This window comes from Bemisia tabaci, chromosome 9 (assembly GCF_918797505.1).
Source record: "Bemisia tabaci chromosome 9, PGI_BMITA_v3".
Classification (NCBI taxonomy): Eukaryota; Metazoa; Arthropoda; class Insecta; order Hemiptera; family Aleyrodidae; genus Bemisia; species Bemisia tabaci.
This window is the reverse complement of record NC_092801.1, coordinates 41876188-41888031: the sequence shown is the minus strand read 5'-3', so window position 1 is coordinate 41888031 and position 11844 is coordinate 41876188. Positions and strand designations below refer to the sequence as shown.

Sequence of the window (11844 nt, the reverse complement as noted above, 5' to 3'; positions counted from 1 at the left end):
TTTTTCATCAATCAAAATGAGAATAATCCATACAGAGTGTGCAAACATTTCAAAGTCATGAGTTGAAAAACGCTGACTCCACGAGATTAAATATTAGAGCCTAACACAAAGCGGAGCGGCGGCGCACTGGCGCCTACAAACCTAACAGGGATACTTCACGCATTGCGCAATGCGTGAAGTATCCCTGTTAGGTTTGTAGGCGCTGGCTGCCCGCCTGCCGCGCCGCAGCGTACCACGGCGCTTGAAGCAACTATTTCACGCCAGAGGTATTGCACAGTATCATACGAAATTGAAGGCGCTCCAACATATTAGGAATGGCAGGCATCCTTCAAAAGTACGGAGCTTTCATCGCAAAATAAATCAAGACACTACGGCCCGAAAAGAAAGTGGTAGTCCAAAAACTCACCAAGTCCTAGCATCCGTAATTAGTAACGTTTAGCATACACTTTATCGTCAGGCTGTTGCTTAGTCGCCATCGGCTATAAAAGGCTATAAAAAATTGTGTTGCCGGCTATAGAAGCTATTGGTTATCTTACAGCCGGCAGTATTTTGGAACACAGATTCGACTGCCAATTTTTACCAGGGCTTGGCTGGTTAAAGGGGCGTAATGTGATATTTCCTGGTATGACATTCCCTACGTGGAGAGGGGTTCAGAAACTTTTGGCAAATCAGCACAAGTTTACGCTATTTTCAGGTTCAAAGTTTATTGATTGCACGGAGTAAAAATTGCAAAATTGAACGTGGAGCACAGCATTGAGAGCTCACGCTGCGCGTCATCGCGCCTTTAATTTTTCAGATGCAGCACGGACGTCCATCAAGTACGAATATTTGTATCTCCGCGCCGTCGTAAACACGCATCCTTTCTCTCCATTTTTTTCCATATTGTGTTTGTGTCCGCTTGTCTTCTTCGTAATGGTGCTTCAAGCACTACGTGAGTAACACAGCCGAAGGTAGGAGAGGATGTCTTCAGGCCTTTTTTTTAAAATTTTCTCCCGAATCAGAGCGACACTTCATTGACAGCATAAAGTAGAGCATTGAGAGCTCACGGTTCGCGCCATCGCTTTTTCAGATGCAGCACGGACGTCCATCGAGTACGAATAGTTGTATCTCTGCGCCGTCGTTAACGCGCGTCCTATCCCTCGCTTTATTTCCTTGTTGTGTTTGTTTGCGTTTGTCTTATTTGTAATGTTGCTTCAAACTAGAGCAGAGCATTTCGCGGTCACGACTCACGGCATCGCGTCTTATATTTTTCATATGCAATGTGGACGCACCCATCTTGTGCGAATAGTTATAACGCGTTTACATTGTAGATATCTCTTATTTTTGAATTTCGAGATAAATTAAGGTTAAGTTTGCCCGAGCTACGCTATGGTATGTCCAAATCAATAGTCATATAAAAAGGAGGAAATATGTTTAAAGGTCTCTTAAGGGGTCTATAAAGGATGCGTATGTCTAAAAATTGAACGGACCATCGCTTCTAAGGGAGTTACACATAGCGAATGAAGGAGGGGGATGATAAAGTGCCTAAATGTCAACAAGAAGGTGAAAATTTCCCATAAAATTGTTTACGCTTCAGAAAGTAGTTCTTGGACCTCTGTTCACCACTCTCGTACGTTAAAGCACCTTTCTTTACTCCTAACTCTCTTTCCGTTAATTTAAGAAATTTTCCTCACATATTCTCGTATTATATTTTTCTTCTTATTTTGCTATCTGTGAGAGGGGCGCGTTTTCGGCGCGCAAAGGGGGCTCTGCCAATGGCAGATTGGCCTTATGGCCAGTCCGAGCCTGCATAAGATTTTTTTTTGAAAACAATTCTCAAACTTCCAAAAACGGAGATTTGCTTTAGATTTCACTAATTTGGGCCAACAAATTGGAATTCTCGGCAGCTTTGTGAATTCTAATGAAATATTTACATACCAAGGCACCTTTAATGATCATGAATTCCGATCGAAGCTACGCTGAGTGGTTGGTTAATACATGTAATTACACATACGCCTCATGGATGCAAGAATTCCTGCTCCATGAATGTGCATGTTACATATTCAAAAATTGAAGGCAAACAAGCTGTTGCTAAATCAACTCAGTAATAATACTGACTTGATTGAAAACAACTTCTCTCATATGTGCCTTCACTTACTTCTCGTTTGGAAAAAACAATCAAAGATATTGCGAACATTTTTGCGCTTTTTTCAAAATTCATGATTAAATTCCATTCATTGGTAAACTGCAAAAATGCGTGGTTCGGTCTGCGGCGTTGCAGACTGCTTGTCATATTCTATTTTTTACATGGAAAACTACTAAAAGTCATTTTTTGAAAACTTCGGTGGTTCTTTCCACTCTACACTTACGAGAGAAATATTTTGTAAAATTCCAAGTCTTGACGTTGGATCGGTCTCAATTAGTAAATTAAAATAAGAGCAGAGATTTTGAAACACCGCAACCGAGATATGGTTTTTTGCAGTTTTACCGCTGATTTGAACTTCGGAGGAGGCTCAGTTCTCCCGAGAATGTAAAATGAGTCTCTTCTTGCTGTGATTTTTATATACATATATTTTTTTTTATATACATATATTTATTCTTGTTTTTTGTTTTGAAAAATTCGACGCATTTGTAGAAGCCATGTGCAAGCCAAACAACAAATAAATATATTATTATTATTACTGATCTGTGTTGCAGTTATAAGGGAAAACGCCGTATGAACCTTCAAGCGTTGCCAAATTTCCTTTGATGAAACGCAAATTTCCTGGCAAATTTTTGAATATTTTTCTTCCAATTTTTCAGATGATTTAGTTAACAATTTCACATAAAGATTCTGAAAATTTAAAGGAAAAATATGCATGGCTTTCCTAGAAAATTAACATTTTATCGAAGGAAATTTGGCAAATCTCGAATGTTCTTACGGCGTTCTTCCTTAGCGCGGCAGTGTGGGCTGATCAATTCAAATAAGACAAAAGGAAAATGGAGCCATCCTATTGGTGGGAGAGGGTGGTTGCAATGGACAAAGGGCAGGTAAGTAATATACTACCTAACTAATGGCAACCCAAGAGGGGCTCTATCGTTAGTCTATCATTTCCTCCCTTAGCCTATTGGTATAAGAACCACAGCATATAGCATATCGACGGTGTAAGTCGGCAATCACATAACTCGGTTTGCGACGTCGCAGACTTCCTGTCATACTTTATTTTTTAAACGGAAAACTACTCAACGGCAATTTTTGAAAACTGCCTTGATTTTTCTTCTCTGTGCGAAGAAAAGTCTGCAAAAACTATTAGAAATGATGTCAATTTGTTCTCCTTTAAAAAAATAACGTAGAGGCGGAGATTTTCAGACACTGCAAACGAGTTATATGATTGCCGACTTACACCGTCGATATATAGCATATTCAAGCATAAAGGATCGCTCCATCCCCCTCTTTCTTTTTTATCTATTTATAGCTTTGTCTATCAACTTGAATAATCAGCTTACTGCGTGCTACCACTGACATATATTCCGTTACATTACCTTGATTATCTTAGGAAGAATCATTTCTGATGGCTTTGCGATCGCTCGTTTCACTTGATAGCGGCGGCGACGGGGACCTTGATGCAATATTGTTGCCAGTCGAAGTTGCAGGTAGATGACCTAGTGGAGGAACTGTTTTACTCTCCAGGCACTCGAGATTTCCGCAGTTGCTGAAACTATTATCCAACATCGTTCCGGAAGTGGATTTACCGGAAGCGGCCGAGCCGGAAATGGCATTACCGACGGTGATGTACCGGAAGTGACATAGGAATTAGAAATCTTTGAACTTGAGGTAAGCGGTTGAGTCGACGATGACACTGCAGTTGCTTCTTCACTTGAAGTTCCTCTCGAAGACGGCGGCGACGCAAAAAATTTACCTTGACGCAATTTCGCCGGTCGAGATCGTAATTCGTCGCCTACCTCACATAAAGGGCGTAACTACACTCTGCAATGAACCCTGTCTTCCGTACAATTCAATGCTTTTCCGGGCTCATCTCAATGTATAGTTACGCTCTTATGTCAGCCAAGCGACGAATTGACGGAAGCGAACTCACCGGAAATGACTGTATCGGTGGTAAATGTCCGGGAAGTAACATGGGTAGTAGAACTCGCTGAACTTGAATAAGTAGACAATGCGTTCAAGAGCCGATGAATATATCGCAATCGCTATTTCACTTCCGCTCGAAGGTCATCTACCGGAAACAGCCAGACCGGAAGTGGCCCAACCGGAAGTAGCCTAACCGGAAGTAGCCCAACCGGAAGTAGCCCAACCGGAAGTAGCCGAACCGGAAGTGGCCGCACCGAAGTAGCCGAAGCAGAAGTGGCTGCACTGGAGGTAGCCGAACCAGACGTAGCCGCACCGAAGTAGCCGAACCGGAAGTGGCTGTACTGGAGGTAGCCGAACCGGAAGTGGCTGTACCGGAAGTAACATGGGTATTACCAATATTTGAGCTTGGAGTGGACAAGGTGAACCTTGTCCACCAAGAGTCGCGGATGACATTGCAATCGGGACTTCACTTAAACCTCCTGTGGATAGCGGCGGCGACGCAGAGGGGGACCTTGACGCAATGTCGCCGGTCGAAGTTGCGAGCGGACACGACCCAGTAGAGGAACTGCTTGGCGGCGATGGAGCGCCACAACTTGGGCGAGGGGCGGCGGCGCGTGAAGGCCGACCTCCGGCGCGGGTCCGGCGACTTGCAGGCCAGGAGGTGGCGGGTGAGGTTGAGGAAGCGACGGTTGAGCACCAGCTCCCGGAAGGAGGGCGAGGTCGTGATGCAGGTCCGGCGCCCTCGGAGCCGGTGGAGGACCTCCAGGTCGGCGCAGCAACCTCCGCACCCGCCTCCACCCTCGCTTTCGATCTCCTCCGCGCTGGCGGTGTCCTCCAGACGCTCGCATTTGCTGCAGTTGCAGATGCTGTCGTCGGGTATCGGCCCGGAAGTGGCTCCACGGGACGTGACCGGACCGGGAGGGGTTGTACCGGGAGGGACTGAACCGGAAAGGACTGTACCGGGAAGGGCTGTACCGGGAGGGACTGCACCGGGAGGGACTGCACCGGGAGGGACTGCACCGGGAAGGGCTGTACCGGAAGTGGATGCGCCGGAAACGGCTGCATCGGCAGTAGTCGTGCCGAAAGTGTCTGGACCAAAAACGGCTGCCTCAAAAGAAGCTGCATCAAAAGTGATTGCCCTGGAAATGGCTGTGCTGGGAATCGTTGCGCCAAGAGGGGCCGCACTGGGAATGTCTAAACTGGAAGTGGCTATGCCGGAAGTGGCTATACCGGAAGTGGCTATACCGGAAGTGGCTATACCGGAAGTGGCTATACCGGAAGTGGCTATACCGGAAGTGGCTATGCCGGAAGTGGCTATACTGAAAGTGGATGTACCGGAAGTGGATGTACCGGAAGTGGATGTACTGGAAGTAGATGTACCGGGAGTGGATGTAGCGGAAGTGACTATACCGGAAGTGGCTGCAACGGAAGTAGTGTCAAAAGCTCCTGAACTGAAACAGGTTGGACCGGATATCGCAGCCTCAAAAGAGATTGTCCCGGAAATGGCTGTGCTGGGAGTGGTTGCACCGGAAGGGGCTACACTGGAAGCGGATGCGCCGGGAAAGGCTGCACCAGGAATGGCTGCGCCGGAAATAACTGTGCCGGAAAAGCCTGAGCTAGAAAAGTCTGGACTGGATGTCACTGCGTTGAGAGAGGCTGCACCTTGAGAGCTTGTCCCGGAAATGACTGAGCCGGAGGCAATGGGGATGTTAGCATTAGCTATGTCGGAAGTAGACATTTTGTTGGGTACTGCTGTTCTAAGCATCAGCAGGAACGCTTGGAGCAGTTCATTCGGAGTGGTAAGAGTACTGGTAAAAGCTGCACCGGAAGTGGCTGCCTCAGAAGTGACTTTACCAGTGATGGCTGCACCGGAAGAAGCTGCCCCGGCAGTAATTGCACCGGAAGTAACATCGGCGTTAACGGTCGCTGTACCGGAACCGGACATCGAGCTGGAAGTCGTCGCTCTGGGAACCGGAACTAATTCCCCGTAAGGTTCATTGAGAGTGGCCAGAGCACCGGCCAGAATCTCCGACGTGGTCGAAATTTCACCGGAAATAGAATTGCCTCGAGAGGGCGCTGTAGAGGTTGAGAGGATAAAAAGAGCATCCGAACTCAACTGGTCTCGGATTCCGGAAATGGGCACTCGAGAACTATTTTCGGGGGCGATGTTCCACACGTCGTACAGAGTGCCGGCCTCCCGCATGGTTTCCGTTTCCGGTTGAACCGGAAGTGACGTGGCCTCGCGAGGCGGCGGCCCCGTTTCCGATGGAACGCTCCACGCGTCGTACAACGTTCTCGGAGAGTAGCTGCGCCTCATTTCCGGTCGGACCGTCATACCGGAAGAAGAGGCCTCGAATCTTAGCGGGGCTCTGGCGCCAGGAGGAGTATCGCCGGAACCTGTCGCGGGGTTGACCGAGAGCAGGATGTCCCAGGTCCTATGGGACATCCGGGACACCCGGCCGTTTCCGGTTTCCGGTGCGTTCCATCCGTCCCCAAGGACGCTCACCGGTGGCCTCCTCGTTTCCGGTTGGTTGTCCCAGGCTACGTCACCGGAGAACCCCTCGGAACTCGCCGTGTAAGGAGCATCCAGTTCAGGCATCTCCTCGTCTTGGAAGTAGGCACTGAGAGGGTACTGGCCATAAAACGGGTTGTTCTGGGAAGTCGAGGTGGGTGCTTCCGGTAACGCCGGAAGTGGTTCATCGTCTCCTGCTAAGTCCACGAAGAGCTGATGTGAGAGCTGGCTGTCCAAGAAGTCTTCAAGAGGGATTCCCTAGTAGCAGAACCATGGAAGGAAAAGATAGAGATTATGTACGAAAGTTAATTTTTTTTTTATATAATGCATGCATACGAAAGTATTATAAGTGAACATTTTTATGTAACCATTATATAAAAAAAGTCATAATTTTTGTGAGTTTTTCGCAAATATACTAAAAAATCTTCTAATTCGCAGAAAGCTCACAAAAATTATGACCTTTTTTAATATAATAGTTACATAAAAATGTTCACTTTTAACACTTTCGTATGCATGCGTTATATAAAAAAATAAAAAAATTGTCTATAAAACAAATTACCGTATCTAGCTTTTATCATTTTTCATATATTATGGTCAGGTCTGAACTTTGATTTTTTTTATAAGCGTTACAAGTTTTTTTTATATAAAACTACCATTTAGATAACAGATATGTTTTTTATACTATTTTTAGAAAAACAAAAATCTGTTCTGTTACTAGGGTTTGGTCATCAGCCACGATAACCTCAATGTTGATATTTTCGGGGTTGCTCAAATCGATTTCTCGTACCTGTACTCGAAAACTTGTATCTGCAGACTCCGAATTGTCTCTTTCGATCTGATGATTCGTTGAGGTTGGGTTCTGTGTGTCTGGTAGGCTAGGCTCGGGAGAGGGCTCGTTAACGATCATGTTCGTGGTAGAAACCTCCCTCGTTTCATTACGAACCAAGTATGGTCTTGTTCTTGCAATTTCATTTACTATTAATTTGTACATGCTTGAAATTTTGGTAACTGGGTTGATTTTTTGGTTTCCTTACGGCGGTTTTTCTTGTTGGGACTTTAACGAGTTCTGAGCTACAATAAATCTGAAAAAAAATGATTGATCCGATTTTTATAGTTATAACAAAATGTGACTCGTTTTGGGCAAAATGCGATCCACACTGGAAAAAAACACATTGGCTCTAGAGTCCAGACTCTTAAAAACATCGACAAGAAAAAGTACTCTTGATTCAATCAGAATCTAGCTTAAATCAAAAGCCTGAACTACGCCTCTTAATTGAAGCGGATTTCGTTTTGATCCAAGCAAAACTCCGATTGAATCAAGAGTATTTTTTCTTGCCAATGTTTTCAAGAGTCTGGACTCTAGATCCAATGTGTTTTTTTTTTCCAGTGCACTTATGAATACTGCCATGCCAAGGAAAAACGCCGTATGAGTCTCAGAGTGTTACCAAATTTTCCTCGATGCACTCGAATCATTGGTAACTATGAACATTTATCTTTCAATTTATATGATAATTTCATCAGATATTTAGTATAAAGTATTCGAGAGTTTCAAGGAAATATACTCTTAAGTTTCCGACAAAAAATGTTTTATCGCGAGAAATCTGGCAACCTTCGAAAGACCAAACGGCGTTTTTTCTTAGGACGGCAGAATAGGCCACTGAACAAGGTCTAAACTGGAGGAAACCCGCATGTGTTCTCTTCAAAAGCTCAAGTAGAAAGCGAGATACTAACACGTATTTAAAAACACAGATCAAATGGACGTATTTCTGCAAAACGGAACTATGTGCATTAAGACATGAGCCCTGAGACCTATGAGAATATATGTATAATAGGGCTCACGTCGTAATGCACATAGTTCCGTTTGGCAGAAATACGTCCAAATGAAAGTTATAAACTAGACGCGAGGGAAAATTGCGTTATTTTAATTTTTGTCACTTAATCAAGGTTGATAATGAACCATAGAGTACATAGAGTCGTAATGTAAATGGGAGAGCTGGCGCCATGTTCTGCTCTACGAGTTCCGAGCCCGGTGTGCGCCGAGTTCGGGTCACCTTTTCGATACATGTTCGATCCAAAATGGCGGTGTGGAATACGTGATGATTCCTATCTCCTTCATTTACATTGGATGACCGGGTACCCGCGTATCGCAAACAATCGATTATGTATCGAAAAAGTGACCCGGCGTCACACAGGAGTCTCGGAATTCGGGACCTGGAAAATGCTTAAAAGTGGCGCCAGCTCACCCACTTACATTATACGACTCTATGTACCCTATGTAATGAACACTTATCGATGGCTGGAGTGTGACATCACGTACATACACTCACGACCGGATTAAGGGGGTGGCCACAGGCCGCGGCCCATGGCAAAAAATTTAGGGGGCGGCAAATTTTGCAATTTTTTTAAATGTAGGTATAAAAAAAAGCGGATCCAGAAAAAAAATTATCAATGAGAAAAGGGGACAAAATCTCTCTTTCCTGAGAGTATAGTAATTTCTAATTGTATCGTTTTTCGGTGATAAAAGAGACAGCATCTTTAATTAGTCGAGTTAAGAGAGGAACTGAACACGCAATTTGGCCTGGAGCTCAGCGCATAGAGGAATGATAACGAGGACTTAATTGAGATGAAAAGGACAAGCCCTCGGCACGGCGGTCGACATGTAACACATATTAGCGCCTACAAGACTGCATGAATACTTCCTCCATTGCGTCAAACACAGTGCGGTCAAGAGCGGTCGGCGTGAAACGCGTAGCGCCTACAAGACTGCATGAATACCTCACGCATTGCGCCTAACACAGTGCGATCAGCCCGGCGCCAGCGGCGGAAGTTAAAATTATTAAACCACATTTGTTTGTTCTTTCAATTTTTTGGTTCATTTCTTATAAATGGAGGACCTTGTTTACACAGAGATATGTTTACGGAACTTAACTTTCGCGCAAAGTTCCGTGAAATTTTGCTAGTAGTGTTGACATGGCTTTCGCAAAAAATGTATTCAACACGAGTAGGTAAGCGCGTATTATGCACCCCTTCCCCTCTGGCACGTTCACTTGATGGTTTTTATTGATGTTTCAAAAGGAATGAGAAGGGGGCGGCAAAATACAGGCGGCCCATGGGCGGCAAGTAGGTAAATCCGGCCCTGCATACATTGCGGTTTTTCAAAATCTCCGCTCTTTGTGTATTTTTTCGAAGAGAAACAAGTAAACTTCAACGCTTTGAAATTCATACAGATTATTCTACTAATAGGGAAGAAAAATCGAGGAAGTTTTCAAGAATTACGTCATAGCTTTCCAAGGAAAAAATAAAGTATATTGGAAGTGTACAAAGTCACAAACGAAGATACGTGGTAGGTATCGCACTTTAGCCATCAATATCTCGTTCAAGAGTTGGTTTCCAGACTCTCAGTTGTGATTTATTTGCTGCGTGAAATTTTGAAGAGAAAACGTGTTGAATTTGAATAGTTCTTCAATTGGACGGATTTAAACAGAAAGGAACCAAGACACATCGGGATCGAACCGAGAAAAAGAGGTTTAAAGTTTGGCTCCTGCATATGACTCAATGTAAAAGATAAACTTCAAGTTCTGTTTCTGCAAAATTTGCTCCAACAAAAATTTGAATTTTTGGCGATATATAGTAGAGCAGTGGTTGAGTTCAAAACCACTCATAACTCAATTTTCTCTCAAAATGTGGGTTGGTTCCTTTCTGCTTAACTCAGTCCAATTCATGTCTTGCCTAGGAAGAGAGCAACATCAAAATTATAAGCAAGTCTCAACAACTGCCCGACAAACTGTTGCAATGGCGGAGCGTGAATGATCGTGTATTGATATTCTTCCATTTAAAGCTATGGTATAGAATCGATTATTAAAGTGTTCGTAGCGAACTCCCTGTTCATCGATCCTTTTCCATGGGTTTAAATGATAGATCAATCGATGTATCGCAAAGCATGCCACGCCACTGAACTGTTGCTAAGCAATGCTACACACATATTAACGAAAGAATAAAGCATCCAGAAGGCGATCGTTTAGAGATGGTGAGAGCGGAATGAACTTACCTAGAATTTTTTGCGTCCGCTTCAGTTGGAGGGAGTGCATCGAAAAAATTTCAACCAAAAATGTGACTCGTGAGAATTTGGACAAAGTTGACTCACGTTTGCATCATATTCCACAGAGGTTTCAGAATTTTGAAAAGAAGCGGCCATACCAAATTGATAGAAAATCGGTTACAAAAAGAGGCATGAGTTACGCCGTTTCCATGGGTTCCTCTCTTTGTCCTAGGTCATTGTGATCCACATTATGTCATTTTTTTAATGATTCATTTTTATAATAACCGTGCATACGATTTAAAAAGATTATACAGGGTAAATGCTCAAAAACAGGATTCAGTAAGTTGAAGAGTTTTAGTGTATTTTCCGAATAAATACACTATTTTAAATTTTTAATAGTTGTATTCAGTATGGGCAAAATCAAGGAAGGGAGGTTAGAGTAACCTAGATGTAAGGATGAGAATCGTTAATTTTGCTTGAAAATGATGTTTTAGGTTATGTATGAGGGAGGAACTAGGGATTCTTTCATTGGTTTCATAACGGATATGTCGTCAGGCTTTTTGTAGCAGATATAAGTACCTTTGAGAGCAAATTTGTCGACCATTAAATTCAGCGAAAAATACTTATGAATTTGTAGAGACTTTTCAAATAATATCTTTTTCAAAAACGAACCCAAATGCCTAACACAAGAAAAACGATGACAGCACACGTGCCTTGTGCGGAAGATTCTGGATCAGCAAAAACGCCTTCAATAAACAGTGTAGGTAACTTATCGTGCTTGACCATCATTGCTTGATGCATATACGACGAAATGAAGGCGTTTTGGATTCCGTATGCTTTCCTCGACGGAAAAATCGTGGTCCAACAATGAGTACAGTAACACGCTACGATTGGGTGCATGTTGTCTTTACTCTTTGGCCAATATTTATACGTTTTTTATGGTTGGATAACATTTTATCAGAGATTGCCCTTATTTCACTTCAGTTTGAACTTCACATAGAAATGGAGCTCCAAAAGTCCATTTGCGTTTGTTTGTGCCTTTCCGACAATTTTTCTTGATAAGTTATTTTTTCGCAGAGTGGGAAGTTGCGCATCACAATGTATATCTTCTGATCAAAATTTCACATGTATAAAACATTTGGACCTATTGGAAAATCTGCCAAACGAACTCGCACATAAGTAGAGTAAGGAATTCGCGCCCTCCGTGTTGAAAAATTGGCGCGTTCCGCTTGCCTTATGAGAGTA

At 43.7% G+C, this 11844-nt stretch overlaps 1 protein-coding gene across 1 annotated transcript; it reads right to left on the bottom strand.

The window, feature by feature from the left end:
* Positions 1-3284: 3284 nt before the first annotated feature.
* On the bottom strand, positions 3285-11049 carry LOC140225404 (uncharacterized). Its single transcript, XM_072304218.1, has 3 exons — positions 10609-11049; positions 7348-7642; positions 3285-6818 (listed from the first exon to the last, which is right to left on the bottom strand). The coding sequence occupies exons 2-3, from the start codon at positions 7549-7551 to the stop codon at positions 4515-4517; spliced, it is 2508 nt and encodes an 835-aa protein (XP_072160319.1). The 5' UTR covers positions 7552-7642; positions 10609-11049; the 3' UTR covers positions 3285-4514.
* Between the last annotated feature and the right edge of the window lie 795 nt (positions 11050-11844).

What these genes read in the sequence shown, in the direction of transcription:
- LOC140225404 (XM_072304218.1), bottom strand. Translation starts at nt 7,551, where the DNA reads ATGTACAAATTAATAGTAAATGAAATTGCAAGAACAAGACCATACTTG. An exon ending in ATACAAGTTTTCGAGTACAG is followed by an intron (nt 6,819 to 7,347) that starts GTACGAGAAATC and finishes TTCTGCTACTAG; the next exon opens with GGAATCCCTCTTGAAGACTT.